Below are 20951 nucleotides of genomic sequence, written 5' to 3' on the forward strand. Positions count from 1 at the left end.
GTAAAAAATAAGGGAACGATATGCTAGAACCTCATTTGCCATGAAATTGCTCTTGGTTGAGAATAAAGATTTATTTCCTTGTAGATGTTTAATCCAACCTAACTAAAGTTAATATAATTGTATAGTCGAACGGTATGGAATTTCGAAAGCGCTATTTAAAGTTGTCAAAGGAAAGTGCTGCTTTTAACAAATTGAAGAACAAGTTTGAAAGTTGTCAATGTTCCTCTTGAGGCTTGGACGTGAATATGAAGGGCCATACAAATATGCCAAGCCAGTAACTAAAAGATGAACCTTGGATTTTTCAAATGAATGAGAAGTTTCAATCAAGATTTATCCTACCACTGTAAAATGACTAATCTAATACAAGATTTATCACACTCTTTTATCAGTCCAATTAAGTCACAAAAATGAACAAGATTGTGAAAGAAAAAGACAAGTTCCCAAACCCTTCTTGACAAAGGACATTGCATCGATGTGTGTAATGCTTCTAATGCTCATCTTAATATATAAGTCTTGCTGTAATGGTAAGAGATATCTATGATATTGTGCAAACATGGGGACAACCTAATTGGTTCTTTACATTTAAGAGATTATGTTGTTGCGAGTTGTAGTTCATAGTTACAAAAAGATCTAAAGATGAAAAATCTCTTAGAGTTAGTTAAGGAACTTTTGCATTGAAAAGTTTCGGTAAAAATTGTCATTGCTCAAGGACAAGCAATGTTTGGGAGAGGAGGACCATTATGCCCCCCACTATACCCAAGGAATTACACCTTCAAAATGTCCACTTCACAAGAAAAACGCACCTTTAAAAGGTAGACTAAAATCGCTTATGGAAGAAAACCAAACACAAGCTTACTAAGCTGAGGTTATTTGAAGCAATTAAACACTAATCATATATTGAATGAGAAGTTGCAACTGGTGGGGGGAGAACAGGTAGATCTGAGCAGGTGCATCCCTCCAATTGGCAAAGTATAAAGAGGATTAATCACCATTGCAAAGGCATGGGAGAGGAACGAAACAAGGATGTTGATCAAGATAAGAAAGTACATCCCAATTTTGGTAAATTCCGAATGCTATTGGAATTGTTAATTTTGGTAAAAAACAGGTACATCCCAATTTGGCGTGTTGAAACAATGTAGCTTCGGTAAGATAAGTGATTGAATGAGAGATAAATGAAGTCTTCTCATTCAATCATCTATCCTATCGATAAATCTACATACTAATTGTAGACATCATAATCATCCTTATAAGCATCAAGATATGATCGTATTTATGCAGTGATTTCATTTATATGCTGTGATTGTAATCGGTTCTGCATATCTCTTCTAGTTGTCATACGACAACACTAATTAGTGTTGTCATATGATTACTACAATAGTTATCACCTTAACATATTTTTTCTCTTATACTGATTCATAATTGGGTTACATTTACCACCGATTACCACAAAATAGCATTAAGTATAAACCGATTGATGATCGGTTAATGATTAAATTGCATTAGAATCTAACCGATATATTATCGGATACAATGATAAGCAAACCGCATTTAATCACAAACTGTTTGGCATTTGTTATAAATCGGTTTTGACATTAACCGATAGTTATCGGTTTGCTCCACGAAGAGGCACCACCCTTGATCAAGACATGTCTTGATCGGACATGTCACGAGACATGTCCGGTCAAGGCATGCCTTGATCTCAAGGAAATGCCTATATATGTGCCGTGAAGCATGCTGAAGATAATATCAAAATCAATAAATATTATCTACAGCCACCTGCAACCAAAGAAGTTTAAATTCATGATCAGAAATAACTAAGAGAGTACACATTAATAGCATTGAATTTGTCTATAAGAAATTAAAGAAAGATAAAATCCTTAACATTCCAATTTTGAACATAAATTTGAATACTTTTACATGGGGACATTGCATTAGTAAATATCAAAACCATTGATTAGGTTTTGTGTTTTCTGTATGCTCCCATAGCATTAGTGGTTTGGATTCATATCTGGAAGGGGTCGTTGCATCTGCAGTAGCCACAACTTGACCATTTACTAATCACTGAACATTCCACTGCCAGAATGTAAACAATGAAAACATGTTGATGTATAGATGGAAGTGGAACTTTTTTTCATTTATCATAATATTAGTTTTCTACTTTACTATTTTTATCCAGGATCTGATAAATTATATGTTGAGGTTTAATTAAATACAGTGTGTTATTTTGTTCGCTGAATTTCAAAGATGAGAGGTCATTCTCCCTTTCTCGTAATGGTATCTGAATATTGATAATTATTAATTTTCAAGATTCTGTTTATAAGAGTGTAAATTTGGGCATTTAACCCTATAAGTTCATTGGTTTTTTTTTTTTTTTTATACAGAATGAAATTTATTATGGCTTAAAACAATTGCCTCTTACCGATCTATTCAATTTTCTGGGTATCTTGTCCTAGATAACTTAATTTGAGTAATGGAGTGCTGCAAAACGTTGCTATGATAATATTGTTACTGCCTGCGATTAATTGGTTACTGATTTCTTATTAGTGTACTTCTGTATTGTACAGTTGTCCCATTTTGTGACAATTCACTTGATGACATTTCAAATTGTTTTAATACTATTGAGGTGGAGGGACTATTAACAGGGTTAGTATATTTTTTTTCTTTTTTTTAGAGGAAAGGAAAAAAAATTATGTTAGCCTGTTGAAAAAGTTGGTTGAGAAGAGCCAAATGCTGTAAGTATTAAACATTAGTTGAAGATTGCTATTTATGCATTTAACTTATCAAATCGTGAATCGGCATATGTAATTAATGGTCATCCATGAATTGTGCTAGTAGCTTTTTAGTTGCTGGCTTGACTGGTATGGATCAGAAACTTCATCTGATGATGACTTTTGGATCCATTTCTCTTGAGGAAGCATGGTTTAATTTTAAAAATTAAGTGCCTCACCTTTCTTTGTAAGTTTCCGAGAGCATCGCAAGTTTTAAGCTGTGCATGTATATTTGTTATTAAGTCTGTAATATGTAGAATTTGCAAAGCAGATATTAATCTTTATAATGTTTTATAAGTCTATAGCATACACAGAGCCCTTACCATCCATAATTCATTGCTATAAAATGTTATTTCTTGATGGACGTCAAATGATCTTTTGAAAAGTATTGGCAGAAGAGCGACTGAAAAATCATTATCCTGAAGGTTAAAAGCGTTTTATTTAAAATGTCTCTACAGTTAATTGAATCACTATTCATGAAAGTATTAACCATCCAGATTTTGATATGTGTTCTGCTGGTATTCGCCAGTCCTTGTAGGCAGTGCCTCTACAAGTCAAAAGCTACTTTTGATGGTAACTGGACTGAATATATGTTTACCAATTCTGTTGGTGGAATTCACTCATAATTGTAAAGTTTTTGACTGAAAAATAGATAAAGATTATGATCATGATGATTACATGAAATCTCTATTTGAAATCTGCACATGCAATTCTTTTTCCATTTCTTCGAATGATGATGTTATCCAATCTATTTGTTGAATGTGGAGATCTTGAAGATTTATGAGATGTGTACTCACAAGAGTTCATGCAATTTTGAAACTCGTGGGGATGATGCTTGTAATATCGAGTGTATTAGAAATAGTGAATTCTACATAATGTGTTTAAATATGCTCCGTAGAGTCTGCGAATGGGGTTATGGGTGGACCAAGGCCTAGATTTGTGAATGGCAGTGCAAATATATATAGAATTTAAAAAAATGTGTAAGGAATATCAAATGAAACTTTGAAATACTAAATACAATTTGTCAATAACCCATTGCCTTTAATTGTCTACAAATTCTTTGCCAAAGTCTTCACCACTCAAATTGGTGAACTCATCCAAAACAATATCAACTAATGCTTTCTATGACTCATTATCATAACTTAAGTTTGCTTCTCTGGCACTACATCCCATCAGGTTGTTGGACTCTCATTGTATGTCTCATGTTGCACTCAATGAGACACAAGGCACTATGCATAGCTACATGTTCTTTCACCTTCCTAGAGTTAAGCTTGTCTCTCTTAATAGTGTGGATGAAGTTGTAAGCAGTTAGTTCCTCAGTAGTATGAATATCCGTTGTAAGCAATAGAATTTTGGAGCTTTTGTGTCATAGTTTCTTTATCTAGTTTTGCATCTTATGGTTATCCGTTACAAGGTAAATTTTGATCACTTAGTATGAATGATGCCAACATTTGTAATGTCATACATCTTCTAAATACTTTTCATGAACCTTGCCTTCACTTCAACATCTTGTATAGGGGTTACTTTGTTAGGCCCTTGCATCTATTGCTTTCGGTTTAATGCATAGAAGACCTTGTGTAAGGGAGTGTTAAGCTTATCCCATCTTTGATGAATGATTGGCTAAATATGCTCCTTGTAGGATTGCAATGAGGGGTCTTGTTTTGTACAAGGATCTTTATTTGGCTAGGCATACTATTAACACACTCACACACTTCTCCAAGGCCAGGTCCATTAGTGTGCCCATATCTAATGATTTTGAATATTGGAGTAATGATAGTTGTTTTGAATGAGACCAAAAAGTGCCAGTCATCACCAACTCTGATATCCTCTTCCCCTATTTTGATTTTGATTAGGGTCTTTGATTTCAGTTTGCTTTTATGACTATTAGTTGCAATGCCTCTTGCAACATAAGCATATTATCCATGAGAATGAAGGATGACGCATTTCTAATCTTTATAAGTTTTAGAAACTCCTTAGGGAAGGTCTTGAAGGATGCATGTGAAAGTGTGGTGGCTGTAGACAATCTTATAATCAATTGCACATCTTGAACATCATAAGCTACCTATAAGATCCAACAACCAATTCTGCCCATGTCTTTGAGTGTATTATTTATGGCTTGCTCACAACAAGGAGTCCACCAATATGCTTGTAGCCTATCTCAGATCAACTTCTTTGTAGCTTTGTACACATATGCCTCATTCTTAAATATTTGTAGCACATTCTTTTAGCCCATTTTCCTCAATACAATCTCTAAGGATTTGGAATTGAAAATTGGCATCCTTACGGTACCTCGAGCAATCTTTAACACTAAGGAAGTAAGGGTCTTCTATGCATGTAATCATGATGTTGATGAATGAATGATGATTGATGTCCATCCACCTACTTGTGACTATGTTGCATCCACTGGTGATCTAGTTAGCCTTCATTTTTTCCATTAGAATATTTATCTTAGAATAGTTTTGTGTCTCTTGGTGGCACATATGATGGTCTTGCCCTTATTTTCTTATCCACAACCCTCTTATAAGAAGGGGAGTGAGCCACATGAAATAGAATGCAATTGACAGAGAATGGCATCATCTATATCATCCTTATTTATACATTTAGTAACTTGGCTGCTATGTTTACAGCATATCGACCACGGGTCATTTTACATTTCTCCTTAGGCTTTGCTGTCCTTGAACTAGATGGAGAAATACGAAGTCTTAGCTCTTGGAAAGTTATAATACTATTAGGAATAGGACTCCTTGGTGGTCGAGTAGAAGTAGTAAGTATTGTGTTTTCATGTTAACCCTTCAATTTTTTGTTTATAGGACAATTCACCATATACCTCCCCAACTATTTTTAATAGCCCATATATGATTATATGAACAACTTATCATATATCTATATTGGAAACAAAACAAAATAACTATCACATAATCACTGATTTTAGATTTAGCCATTTAGGAATAAAGAATGAAAATAAAATAATGCAAATCCCCAAAAGACTAAGGGCCCTGATTTTCCTTGAAGGCTTAAGGGATTCTAACCTGAGTAATATATTGAAATTTGACTGCTTGACAGTTTGTTCTTCCTCGATGTATTGCTCTCACTCTTGCAGCTTTGCATGTTCTTACTCTTGTTATGCGTAAAAATTTGATAGTTATTTAGAATTAGATTGTGAGGTGGATGGGGTACATAAAGATTTAGGGTTAGTGTTGGGGGCAGAAAATGTCTAGAAAATTTTGTAGTTTTTGTTTGTTTTTTAAATTGCTTTTTGGAATTGTTTGGTGCAAGGTATGGTTGGCCATCTTAGAAACTTTTGAGAGACTTTGGGGAGTTTTCTTGATGTCTTCACACCTCCCCAATGTTCTCCAACAGTGGGGACTTCTTGTAAACATGTTCCCTTTTAGGGAGATGTCTCGGGGATGTCTTTCGCTTTCCCCAAGGTTTAGGGATGTCTACATTTCTAGATATGCCACGTTTCATGCAGGAGGGGACAGAGAATTCTATGATCTCTCTAGAGTTGGATTCATAGGGAATTTTAGAAAAAGTGACAATTCGTACACAACAACTTTGAATGACTAAGAGAAGGCTTTTAATTGAAATAGCCAAACCTTGAAATATAGTAGTACAACTTTTTTTGGTTGAGTCAACAGGATTGTAGCTCCAATCTTTTAGTATGTTTCCAATTCAAGTCATTTGCTGCAAGTTAGCTTCACACAATTTCCTAACTTGTTTTGCCATACAATTTCCTGACTTCAGTGACATACATGTTCATAGAGGGCTCAAGGTTTGTTCAACGGATGTAAATCAACTGTGATAGCAAGCCCCAGGTTGGCCAAATATTCTCATGGTTGTCATGACTAGTGGAGTAAAGTATTTAGAGTACCACCTATAAGAAAGAATTACAAATGAAGTTTCAAATGCTCCATGGGAAGATAGTGACCACTTTAGCAAAAATATGAGCAGAACCAGCTAGTGGGAATAAATATATAGACCAAGGTTTATCATATAAGCATCTAGATGATATTTTAATATATTGAGTTCTTTAATATACACAAGAAGAAAAGTATGTAGAAGCTCATTATAGTGAGCTTTGAGTTGCGAGGACATAGAGAATTCCGTGATCTCTCGAGTTGGATTCATAGGGAATGCCAGAAAATGTGACTATTCATACTAAACTTTGAATGAGCAGGAGAAGGCCTTTAATTGAAAGAGCCAAAGCTTGAAATATAGTAGCACAACTTTGTTTTGGTTGAGACAACAGGATTGTAGGTCCAATCTTGAGTATGTTTCCAACTCTTGTCGTTTGCCACAAGTTAGCTTCACACAATTGATGCTAGAAACTAAAACTTTGGTTATGATACAGTATCCTAACTACCTTAATTCAACACATGTATATCAGCTGTGATACCAAGCAACAGGTTGGGCAGGGATCCTCATGGTTGTTATGACTAATGGAGTAGCGTATTTGGAGTACCATTTATAGGAAAAAATTACAAACGGAGTTTTAAATGCTTCATGGGAAGGCTGTGACTTCTCGAGCAAAAATTTGTGCAGAACTACCTGGCGGGATTAAATTTATAGACCAAGGTTTATCATATAAGCTTCTAGATAATATTCTAATATATTGAGTTATTTAATATACACAAGAAGAAGAGTATGTAGAAGGCCATTATAGTTAGCTTTGAGTTGCAAAAAATTGACAATGAATAAATAAATCTATAATAACCTCTGTAAATGTGAATCTGTTGTAAAATATTAGACCTTAATATACTTACAATTTATTGGGTGTTTATTAATATCCATTTTGTGAATTGTGAAGGTATACTGAAAGTTTTTTACTGTCTATACGATTGTTTTAAAAGTGGATGATACCATGAATGGCAAAAGAAGTCCTGATTATGAGTATTGGCCTAGGGCAGTACGATTGATTCAAGCAGAAGTCATTCTTCTGAGGAATGGAGCCGTATAAGCCTTCTGTTAAGGTCTCTATATTTTAAGCCATGATCTGATTTTAAAAAAGAGATCTTTTTAATGTATTGGTGTCTTTGATGATTCATATCAATATGTTTATGTTGATTGTTGGAAATTTGGTATTCTAATAGCTAATTCTAAAGTGATTAAGTTATGTATTGGAAATAGATCAGATGTTGCATGGTTGTTTATTATGTTATTAATGATTTATGTAGCATTTGAAGTAATAGATATCATATAATCATTATCAGTATGAGATATTGGTTCATGCTGATATTTTGGTAGATTAAACAGGATCCTCATTGTACCCTACACACATACCATGGAAGCATTGATATTGTTTGGGTAGCAGACCCAATTGATTTGTTAACAATTGCAAACACAATTATTAAGATATATTAGTGAATGCTGATATTTCAGTAAAGCAAATTGAGAACTTCAAATCTCACAATACATATATAATCAAATGTTATGTTAATACAAAGCACTAAAATGCTGAAATGAACAAAATAAAAAAGACACCTAAGATAGAAGGCGCGTTTCGACGAATGAGAAATTTCATTAATTTACCGATAAATGTGGGGTTTTATAGTAAAATTGTCTTTAGGATATGCTCATAGAGATCCATCAATAGAGGAATCCAATGCAAATTAAGACATGACAGGTATGTATGGCATGAAACCAATATAATTAATGTTAGGTTGATAAGAATACTGTATAAGGTCAACGTGGAACCAAATGTGGGATGCAATTGATCCATATAGATTGACGATATGCACTCCACATGTGCACCCAAAACACATCATAACCAGATTACATATACATCACGGGGGACATTGGGAGGCATTGACGATATGCACTCCACATGTGCACCCAAAACACATCATAACCAGATTACATATACATCACGGGGGACATTGGGAGGCATGTGTGATCATGCATCTACCCATCTATATGTACAATGTTTCATAACTGCTGCTTCTTTGACTTTATTTATGGCAATTGTTGTTAATCCTGTGCCATCATTCTTGGTTTTAATAGTGGTGTGATGTTGATGTTTCTTTCCTTATAGTTTATTTTGTTTCCGAGTCTTCAATGCTGTTTTCCTCACATACAATCATGTCCTCCTTTGGCTCACTACTATACAATATACACTCCACAATACTATGGGTTTTGGTATGAGATGGTTAGGTTGAGATGCCCATGAGATTGTTAGTCGACCTATAGTTGTAAGTTGGTCTTAATATGCTAGCTTTTTATATGGACATGATAAAAATAAAGGGAAAACATGTGAAAAAGGTAATTAAAATAAAATATGATCCAAAAAAGAACATCTGAGGATTGTTCACATGACGAGACATAGGCTTTTCAAAGCAACATATTAAGTTTTGTAGCTCATCTTGATTCTATTGTTTATCTATCCACAAAAACCAAGGTTGATAATTCACCTTCTTGTACTAAAAAGAGAGATATCTATTTAACACAGGGATGTGTTACCATCCTTGAAACCCTTGTCCTGGTTCTTGTCCCCTGAGGTGTTCTGGGGATGGTGAGATGTTACAGGATTACCCCTTGTCGTCCTCTCCTACCAACAAATTTTTGGAAAAGTTTTGGAATACATCCTTGAAATCAGGGATGCCTAGTCATCCTGAGGATGGTCGAGGATGTCTCAAAGTACACCATTCATCGCAAGGACAACTTGGCAGCCCCTACAGAATCTAAACTCAGGCAATTGATTTTACTTAAAAACATTTTTTTCACATTCTATTGGGTTGTAAAGGGGCGCGGGGGTCCTACAAACCTTACCACACTCTTTATCCCACCGTAAAATATCAAATTAAAAAAAAAAAAACATAAATGCATAAGTGAAGTGTTGCGCATACGTCTGCTAGTGATTGGCATGCCTGACGAAACTGTTTTTTTGTTTCTAGTTTGCTGTTGAAGGGGCTAGGGAAGAGGGTTTGAGGGGTGAGACCAAGGATGCCGCCCCACTACAAAAGAAAAGCTTTACACTTGAATAACAACTGCAAATTTGAAGCTTGAGTTGAAGCTTAACAGTGAGAAAAACTCTATACTAGTGTCTTGGTATGCCATTTTTTCTCTTTTTATTTTTATTTTTATCAGATTGTCATAGAGGGTTTGAAGGTTAGTAACGAGTTTTAATTTTGAACTTTTAGAAAATGTTCTGGTTTCAGTTTGTTATTATAAAGAAACACCACAAAATGAGCACTAGCAGTAATTCCAGTGATGACAATGTGAACGAGGGCAACGGAGAAAATGAAGTAAACTGAATAGAGCTTTCTTCTCATTCAGAAAATTCAAACACGATTTCTATTGGAACTCCATAAGAATGTTTTGCATGCCCTTCACCCTCTTTTAAAATTTTTTCAGAAGACCCTTTCAACCCCAAAAAGTCTCTCGCTTCTGTTTGCCACTCATTTAACTGTCAATAAGGGTAAAAATATAGGGGATAACAAGCATTGGCTACATCATATTTGCTTTGTTGATTATCGTGGGAGCTATAGTACGGTTAGAAATCATCTATTGGGCGAGAGTGGACATGCGGTTAGAGTTTTTGTAGATATAGCATTGCAATAGTAAGTTGAAGTGGCAATGTTGGATGGAATGAGTGAGGAAAAGCCTGCTGGCACTACTCACAATAAGAAACGGTCGTCTAAAACATTGCAATTGATTGACCAGTATGACTATTCCAATGTGTATCAGTTGGAGAGATTGTGATAGAGGTGTTAGTTTTTAAATCAGACTAATAGCAATGAACAGAAAATAATGCAATGAACACATAGAACACGGAACTACCCTGGGAAAACCTCCCTCTTGGAGGTGAAAAACCCAGCGATCAAAATCTCAGTTGCATTAGATTAAAACAGTATGTATCTTACAAGTTTTGCTTCAACACTTAAAGCAATATATCAGCACAGTATAATTGCAAAACTAGGCATGAACGGCAGTAAACAAATCTGCACTTAGGGCAACTTATCTGCACTATCCTTGCTGCAGGTGATTCACCAATCAGATGTAGGCCATTTGCTTGATAAGGAGACACTTCGCTTGGTCTGAGAATGATTCGCTGGCCTTAGATCAGTTCACTTGCTGAAGGTAATGCATATTCGCTGCTTTGCTGAAGGAATTCATAGAGGTAATTCGCTAAACAATGATTGATATTTGCTGCTCAAAACTGGTTTGCTGTTCTTGGGAATGAATTCACTGCTCTTAGAAATGAGTTCGCCGCTCTTGGAATATACTTGCTGATCAGAAGAAGTATTTCGCTGCTTTGCTGAAGGTGATTGATCGGTGAATGAAGGTTGAATGAGTGTGTCCTTTGATGCATGAATGACTTGTATATATATGTGTCAAGTCCACCTAGACACCTCAGGCCGGCCTTAATAATATTATCTTATTTTGGCGTGCAAAGATAGGGTCAGACCAATAGCAATTACAAGTTACATGAGATAGGGTCTGTACTATTTACATTGCAAGTTACATTTGTGTATTACAAGTTTATCACCCATTATGGAGCCAGCATAAATTGCAAGTTACATTGCCCATTTAGGGCCAGACAAAAATACACGTTGCAGATTGAGTTTGCCTAATAATGTGGCTAAGGCCGATAGACCAATTAACCACCCACATTTGCTAGGTCGGCCTAGAAGGAATCCGACCTAGCTACAACATCAACAAGAGGGAAGAGGCCCTAGATTGAATTTGCAAAAATGTGAGCAAGTTGATGATTTAGTGGACAATTTTTTTTATTGACATGCTATTTCATTTCATTTGGCAAGGTCTCCTTATTTCAAAGGTATGCTGAGAGATGCAATGGTAGTTGGACCATCTTATGGTTGTCCTTGAAAAACATAGATTCCATACCTTCCTTTTTGGCAAACAATATTGAAAAGTGAACGTGTTGCTGGAGGAGATGAGAGAAACATGCATTAGGTTGGCTTTTCCATTTTCATGGATGGGTGGTTTGATATTTGACATCAACCACTTGTTAATTTCATTGTTACATGCTCTGGTGGTTCACACTTTGTTAGATCTATTGATTGTTTTTGGAAATGTAATGATGCTGATTACCAGTTTGCCATTTTGGAGGAGGGCATAGAGGAGGTTGGGTCTTCTAATGTTGTGCAGGTTGTGATAAATTCAGATCGTGTTTGTAAGTTAGCTCGTTTGATGGTTAAGAGCACTTACAAACATATGTTTTGGATTCCATGCTAAGTATATGCTATGAATAATGCTTTGAAAGATATTGGCAAAATAGATCGGGTGAAGGTAATAGTGGCCAAAGGTATGCACTATTCCCATCCAATGCAATGTAACCATCACACTACACTTGCACTATTCCAATCTTATTCAAGAAAGAATTCCTCGAACTAGTCGAGACTAGATAGGCTAGGTATTTTATTTTATTGGAGGTGGAGGATGCTCTACAATCCATGGTGGTTTGTGGAGTGGAAAAAGTAGGCTGAATCAAAGACAAAAGAAGGGAAGGAGGTGAGAGAAAGGGTGCTTAATGACACTTAGCGGTCTAATATTAGGTAATCTTTTTATTTAATTTATATTAATATGTTTGAGTTTTTTTTGTTTTATTTTTAATTTTCAAATTTTAATTTACATTATTAATAGTTCTAGTGCTATAGTTTTTAAATGTTACCTCCAGGTATATTTGCTTTATCAGATCTCCTGTTGTGGGGGGTAATTAGGTATGCAGATATAGACTCCCTTAGCCTGGGTGAGATTTGTGAGACTTTTGATAGCATGCTTTAATCAAATGAAGCAAATAATTTATGACAAGGATCATGAATTGGAACTCTATGAAGAGTATATTTGGCCAGTTGTTACAAGGATGTGGAACACAATGAACAACCCTATTCATAATAATGGTCTTAATCGCAAGTGCCATGCAGCTAGAGTTGGTCGAATTCTTACTTTTGAAGATGATGAGCTAATGGAGGGGTTTATTGAGGCTATTTGTAAGATGTATAACAGTGTGGAGGCAACCATACTTTGAGAGCAATGGTTTCAGGTTTTATATCTTTAGGGCCCTACATGGAACAAACCAGAGGCTAGGATGCATAGAGCCACCATTGCACAATAAAATCCCCTTGAATGGTGGAAATTTCATGGGAAGGACACACTAGAGCTGAAGCAACTTGCTATTCATCTATCTCAGAGACTGCTAGTTCCTCTCCTATAGAGGAATTAATCTGCCTATGCTTTCATTTACTCAATCAAGAAGAATAGGCTTACATCTAAATGGGCAAACGAGCTAATTACAGTTCATAGTTACTTGAGACTTCAAAATATTTAAACTATGGAGTATTGACAAACTCCAGCAACATGTTGGGATGTTGATCCTGGAGATGTTAGGCAGCTAGAGAGTGACAAATAGTCTTTGTCTTGATATTGATAGCCTAAATGAGGCATAGTTGTATTTTGAAGTTTGACTATTTGAGACTTGAAAATTTGAACTGTTGTTATGCTATTGTCATCATTGAACAGCTGTTATACTGTCGGTATATTGCTGTCATGATTAAATTTTATTGCACTTATATTGTTGTCGTGATTAGTTTTGAGTGTCTTCCCTGCTCTCTGCTGCTATGTTGCCATTATTTTTGGATATTAATATATTTTGACAAAGTCATATATATTGTTGTCTCCTCACTCTACCCAAAAGACTGCTCTTGGATTGCTGTCCCCAAAACATTTGTTGTCCTTGTCCCCAAAATGCTGTGGAACATAGAGAGATCAAATTTTTGAATGAGTGTCTATACGGTATATCAGATTCGCTTAAATGGGAAATGAGTTTGAGAATTGTGATCAAAATGTTGGCAACATTGAGGATGTTTTGTGAATCAATGAGGAATGAGATCCTAAGACAAACCATGCAAAATATCTCATTTCCTTCTCATAACATTGGGGAACAAGAATAGGTGCTGGGATTTTTGTTCCCTTTTTGTTGTGATGAGAAATGAGATAGTGAAGTGTGTGTATGTGATCTATAGGCCAATAATGATAATATGATTGAGTTCAACAATAAACAGTAGATATGAAAATGACAAGCGTAGACAATAAGGCAGATCTGGAATAAAGACAAAGAGGAACCTGGATTTGAGATCTGAACTTGACTTTGCAGGATAGAAGTGATGGGTGCCCTAGTTTGGAAGTTGCGAAGGCTTTGAAAGACGATAAAAAATGTAATTAGGAGGCTTTGCACAACTGTTCCCCAAAAACCTGCCTCATAGTTGCAGGACAGGGGCGTTGGGTGCCCTTGTCTGAGGCTTTTTGTCCATTCAAAGTTTGGCATTGTCTGTCACTGTCTGCTCCTCTTGTCTGCAACTTTCCCGCTCTTGGATTTGGATCTGCACACAATAAATGAAGAAATTGGTTCGTGCTGTATAAGGGCTTGCCTAAGATAAACCCGTGTTGGTGTTCCCATCTCCACAACAACAATGATGAATGATAGAATGCATTCTCTTGGAAGGATAGAGGCTGAGTCAATGATAAATGCCGAAATCTCAAGATAACCTTATGTGTGAAACCCTCTCAAGGAGTTCCAGATAACGGTCGTGATGCAATAGCTATTGATTTTTGCCTTAGTCTCCAAGTATCAGGAAGGAATTGTGAAGATTTGTAAATGCCTAGGTTACCTCTCTCTAGAAAAGCTTGATACTATGTAGGGATAGTGTGAAATCCTTGCAGCTAGATACCAAATCTTTTGTTTGTCATTAATGGTTTGAATCTTTTTTTCAGAGGGTCAAAATTTCCTTTGCCACTCTCTCTATAGGCCTTTCCTCCATATGTGGAATTTTTTCCTCATCTGAATCACCAAGATGAACAAATTCAAATGAGGGAAGCAACATAGAAAATCCACTACTATACTATAAGATCTACCACCCCTACTTTTAGCTTGTCTTTAAAACCCATCATGATGGAATCTCGAGACCTAGAAATTACATTATTTGCTAAACCATCCACTCGAGATTTTCCTTAAAAAATTTGTAAGAGATCAGATAACAAGTAATAAAGGTTGAGACAATGTTATTGTAAAGGTAATATTTTCTTTTTCCTTGGATTAGCAGCTTCATTTTCTGTAATCCTCCTTCCCATGCGGCTGTAAACTAGAGAACTTAGAAAGCTATGTTCAAATTGCAGCTGATATTTTTGTTGTCGAATACTTTCCAGCCTTTGACTTAAAATTGTCCACATAAAAAGTTAAAGGAGGAATGATAATAGTGGAGAATTTTGTTTAGCAAAATTTTGACAAATTTTGGAAAGAGAATGGGATCAAAAAGCACAAGACAACTTCATATAGCCCTCAACAAAATGGAGTTGTGGAAAAGATTTAACAAAATTTCAATGGAGAGGGATAGGAGTATGGGGTTAAATAATTTTGTTGGTAGAGATAGTTATACATGCTGCTTGACTAATATGCCTTCTATATTAATGCTTGTTGAGAAAATCCCTATGGAGATATGGATGGGAAAGAAGCTCTCATTTTAGTATCTTTGTGTTTTTGGTTGCAAGGCATATCTTCATGTGCCTTAGGAGAAGCGATTAAAGTTAGATTATAAGGTTGTGAAACATATCTTCATTTGCTATTGTGTTAGTGTGAAATGGTAGAAGCTTTGGGATGTTGTGGTCAAGAAAGTTCTACATAGTTAGAATGTGCTCTTTAGGGAGACTGGGCCATCTCTTGTTGAGTAATTAGATAGAAGTGTGAAATCTATGGTGTAGTTACCGCCAAATATCAAGATAGCTGTACTTGAAGCTGAACTTGAGGTTAAAAATGGACTAGATAAGGAGGCAAGTATTGCAAGCTCAACAATCTTTGAGGAGGAGGAACCTCAACCTCAACTTTTGAGGAGGTACACTGGGTAGAGGAAGCCATCGAAGGGGTGCACATTGTTTGATTTTAAATGTATTATTGCTTTGATTACTAAGTACTAACACTCATAAACCTAAAACTGTTAAAGAAATAGAGTTGACAGATGATGGTGAGTGTTGGAGATTGACAATGTTTGTGAACACTACATTGAAAAAGAATGAAAGCTGGGGCTTGGTCCATTTGTTAATGGAAGGAACCCTGTTGTTTGGAAACAGGCCTTCAAGAAGTTTGGTTTAGATGGTAGTGTTAAGGATTACAAGGCGATATTGGCTGTGAAAGGATATTCCCAAGATGACGGGATGGACTTTCGTGAGATCATTTCTCTTTTTGGTTAGTTGACATTTATCAGGTAATTATTATTCATTCCGACAACTTTTAACTAGTTATAGGGTAAATGGATGCAAAAAGAACTTTTTGGCATGGTGATTTGGAGTAAGAGATTTATATGTCATTACTAGAGCACTATGTTGTTAAAGGTAAGGAGTCACTAAGTTTATAGACTGATAAAATCTTTGGTCTCAATTAGTCACCCAAGATTTTGTACTAGAAATTCGATTATTTTGTGTTTAGATTGAGAGTTATGAGTTCCAAGTCAGATCATTGAGTCTTCCTTTAAACAGGAAGTTGATGATATGTTGGTTATTTTAGTAGCAGTATGATGTGATTGGGGACTTGAAATCTTGACTTTGTGCACAATTTGATATTAGGGACATGGGGTTTGCTAAGTTCACACAAGGTATAGAGATCAAAAGAGAGAGCATACAAAAAAATTGAGGTTTGCTAAGTCTCAATATGATAGATAGTATACTTGTGAGTTTTTTTATTCTAGTGTGGGGTTAGTTAATGAATGAGCAATGTCCATACATACTTTGTAAGATTGAGGATATGTCTTGTGTTCATTATGCTAGTGCAGATGGTAGCCTTGTTTATGCTAGGGTCTACACTAGTTTAGACATTTCCCAAGCAATTTGGAGTCTTGAGTTATTTCTTGGCTAATCTTCGGTGGAATTGTTGGGCTATGGTGAAGACGTTCATATTTGCGAGTTTCTTTTGAGTAATCTTTATGTTGTGATGCATGATATAACATCTTTGGATGGAGATAATGGAGCTGAAACAGGGCATCCAAGTTGGGGAGTGGATTATGACTAAGCTATGACAGGTGATGACAGGTGTCAGGAGTATGATATTTTTAGTCATTTGACTTGTCTAGGGATTTGGGTGTTGGATTTTGACTTGGGATTGGATGCCACACATTGGGTGTTTTTATCTGATGCTTTTTCCATTTACCGTTTGGTGGTTTCATTTATTGGTTCTTTTATTTGTTCAGTGCTTGAGAAGGAGGTTTCATAGTGTATTTGTAGGCATTTTTTATGTTGTCAGAAACTCTCTAGACTTCGTGATGCATGAGAGTGATGTTCTTAAATTGTATTGCAATCATATTGCTATTGAGAATACAGAAGTCATTGATACCTTTTCTACTGGGTTTGTAATATTTATTGAAAAGGATTTCCCAGGATAAATTTCTATGTTATTTGATTCCACTAAGTGTGTGAATTCTATTTCGAAATTGTTTTGATCATATTTTATGTACATTTCATTTATTAGTATAGAAGTGTTTCTGTTATCTTAACTTCCTTTAATAATTAACTGGGAATTTATAAGCAAGAGATATAAGCTGGGGGTGTCATCATGTCTCATGTCTATAAGGTAATATGAAGTAACATAATTTGTCATAGTTGTAAGTGCTAAACGGACAGGCTAGAATATGCATGGGATGAGTTGCATGAAGTTTTTTTGTTTTTATATATGTATGTATATAATCCAATAAAAAAATATTATGTGTCGATCAATCTATTATTAGATTTTTCTGAAGCATTTAAAATTAAAAAAACATTACAAATATTTATTTGTTATTTTGATAATTATGTCTGATGGGGGAAAGCAATTTCAAGAAGTTGTTATTAGCCTATTAGGCTTTAAAATATTAAGCTGTATAATGATGTCAATATTAATCCATATTCCTAGACTAGACACTCACATATCTAGGCTTTGGAATGTTTTGATTTAAAAAAGAGGTAGGACTTCTAATGGGCAGGAAATACATAACACGCGTAGGCTTCTAGCAACCTTGCCCAATGTATAAATGAAACTCAATTATTTTTTTTGAAGCTCATTTTATATTGGTTTCTACAATGAGACCTACAAGATCTCTATTAATAAGATGACAACAGATTGCACATTCAACTGAAGGTACAACACACATTATTCCCTAGATACGAATGCCCTTAAACTTTACTTACAACATATGCAATCTGAATGTGTAAATAGTTGAAAAATTGCAAAGTTTATTGTGTTGGATTGTGCAATATGGTAGAACTCCAAAAATGTGCAACTCTCTAAATGTTTATTAGAATTGGATTTACGAAGAGTTCAACAGAAGTTATAACATTGAATCATATAGGGCTCCCTACTTGAATGCAATAGGAATTTGCTATGTAGTCTGTGCTTGCATAAATCTTGAGTGTGTTGAAAAGTCACGCTTCTCACTCAACTCCAGTGTACAAAAACGTGGCTCCACTGGGCATGGAGGCAGCAACAATCTAGAGGTGAAGCCCTTGATAGAATGTGGCATGGAAAGTTCTTGTGTCATCTACGGACTACCAGTTGGAGACATTTGGCACTTATTTGTTTTATGTGCACGCGAGATCTCATTGACTTAGTGACTCACTGGTTCCATGATAGGAAATGACAGTGTGCACATTACTTGTCCAACCTTGTCCGTCTTGTATTCCCTTTGTTGCGTGTGGGAGAGGCCTGCTATATTTTGAAGCGGCTATAACTGGGCCTTCTCAACTCCTTATGCTGCAGTTGCTTGCATGCACAATAATTTTGCTTGGTGCCTTGAAGAAGACGCACATACCAAGTAATTCCATGATGGCCCCACAACACTTATAAGCCATGTGGTCATGTGGTGCATCACTATTGGCCCACAAACACTAGACTCATAAATAGGCCACATCACTGCCACTAAGCCACAATGGGAATCTTGTATGCACATTGTTGCATAATAGAAAAGACCAGCTGACACGCAAACACTGCTCACCTCACAGGAGATTGAATGGCTCGCACTTGAAAATAGAATTGTTCGGTAAAATAGAACCGTTGAAAAATATTTACCTGCTGTTGAATGGCGCTTGGCCACAGCCATAACACACAAGCTTTTTAATAAAGTGCCAATTGCAACCTGTGGGCTGAGCAAATTATGACACAATGTACATTGACTAATGAGAACCTGACACCACAAAACTTGGCTGCCATGGGACTGCTACCTTATATTCATGCCCAATTTGCCAGCTGATGTGGACACCACTACGACAACGGTAGTAACAAGGTCATCAACTAAGTTTTCAGTGAACATTCACTGACTGGTAACCAAACACCAGCCAAATAGAAAATGCTACTTTACTTCCTTATGGTGGGCTGTACATATCATGGACAAATCAGATATAAAGGACAGATAGAGACAACAAAGGAACTTAGGTCGATAAAGTAAACAGCCGTTACTGTTAACTTTTGAAGCTCAATGAGGCACAGTGCCAAGGATGTAAACACATGTACAGTTTGATGTGGGGCAAGATCAACATTTTGGCCAGGGCATTTTGATGGGCTCTGTCAAAAGGAAAATCTCTGATCGTTTATCAGTATTAAGGCAAATGCAAAAGCTAACAATCCATACCATTTTGTGCATGTGCCAATGGTAGAAAAGCAATTAGTAACTCTATGTTCTTTTTAAATGTTAACATATTGTCTTATAGAGCCTTGAGCACATTCCTTGGTAAGTCACATCTGATTCTTAACTTTTGACTTACTGGCTTGGATGTATATCAGACATTGTTTAATGTATGGATATGTTGGATCAGTCAAGAACAGTGCTTTCATTTTATGTTGAGTGTTTTGCGTTTTGAAGATCTATATTTATCAGGGTTCCTATGATGTTTTATATAACGATCCGTATCTTGGGCATGAGTTACATGATGGGGATGTATAGACTACAATGGGATTTCTATACCAGGTGCTTTATTTGTAGAAATGATCTTTCTCAACATTTTTCTTGGTGAGAGAATATTAATAAGTTTTGACAAAGATGCAAATATTGAGGCTTTTTGATTGCATTGATAAAATACCAAGAGACGTCATTGTTTATTATTGGAATTATTAATGTAACATACAGTTTCCAATTGGAAGTTGCAGTTAATTAGGCTTCATGGACAAACATATGATTTCAATTTTTTTTTTCATGCTTTTCTATGCTTCTGTAATTGGACAATCGGAAATGCAGAGTCAGGGTCCGATTGAGCTCAAGACCACAAGTGATGCTCAGCAGTTCTCATGTAAAGACGAGTTTGCTTCTCACGATGTTCAGGTAAGCTATAGGTATAAGCACGATTTTTGAATTTGCATGTTGCAGGTTCATATCTTCGTTTTTTGAAGCTTTATTCAAACAATTTCATTTTCATAATTGGTGGTAGTGGTATCACTTCTGGCAAATTGACTACATTTGCAGGCAGGCAAATAGGCATCGTTTTCAAGTTTGCACCAGGATTTTTTTTGGTTCCTGTGGATTTGAAACTCCATTGGGTAGCGGGCTTTTTAGTTGAGGTCGATCCAGATTCATAGTAGATTAATTTGGTTTATATGTGGGCATGCATTGTATTCGGATTCTAATGTATGATTGTTACATTTTGGTTGCCTTGTTGCAAATCAAGTAGGTTTGCAGCTTATAGCCTTGGTGCAAACTCCACATGAGACATCTGAAGCAAATTTGTCGACTTGAAACAAACCTGTGCATTTCCTTTGGTGGGTTAAGATTACAGTTCTCCATCTTTTTATATCATATGCGTACAATTTTGTTTCCAATACACTAGTTGCTAGCAAAATTTAGTTTTAACGTTCATGTGGTAATACTAAAGGAGAAACATTTACAGTCATTTTTGTGAATGGTTGCTGTTAAGCCTTTGAAGCTTTGTGTGCTGCACTTACATCTTTTTAATTTCCTAATGCTTTGGTGCTGAACTTTAATCTATTAGATGATACTTAATGTCTCTCCTCCGTTTTAATTTAATTAAGATTTAATTGTTGTGAAGTGTATGTCTAAGAGATGAATTAAGGTTTGGTTCATTTAAGAATATGTTGTGGCTGTACATACACAACGCTAAACAGTCTATATAAAAATGCCTGTTTTGTTGCTCCGTTTGATTGCAAGCAACTTTTGAGTTGCAGGTTAGGAGATCTGATATTTTATTATAGGTGCTTATTGT

At 35.8% G+C, this 20951-nt stretch overlaps 1 protein-coding gene across 5 annotated transcripts in view; it reads left to right on the top strand.

Annotated features, from left to right (window-relative positions):
- The window catches only part of LOC131033924 (inactive poly [ADP-ribose] polymerase RCD1), a 55680-nt gene extending 35156 nt beyond the window's left edge, over positions 1–20524 (top strand). For 2 of the 5 annotated variants that reach the window (XM_057965258.2, XM_057965236.2), the window contains 2 exons: positions 19973–20056; positions 20198–20524. In XM_057965258.2, the coding sequence (XP_057821241.1) occupies positions 19973–20056; positions 20198–20209 (96 nt within the window). In that variant the 3' untranslated portion in view covers positions 20210–20524. Of the gene's footprint in view, positions 1–2564; positions 2644–7575; positions 7739–19972; positions 20063–20197 lie in introns of those variants that run through there. The other 3 variants (XR_009103720.2, XR_009371602.1, XM_057965245.2) reach the window with 3 other exon arrangements.
- The last annotated feature ends 427 nt before the right edge of the window (positions 20525–20951 follow it).

The sequence above is a fragment of the Cryptomeria japonica genome, chromosome 2 (assembly GCF_030272615.1).
Source record: "Cryptomeria japonica chromosome 2, Sugi_1.0, whole genome shotgun sequence".
NCBI lineage: Eukaryota > Viridiplantae > Streptophyta > Pinopsida > Cupressales > Cupressaceae > Cryptomeria > Cryptomeria japonica.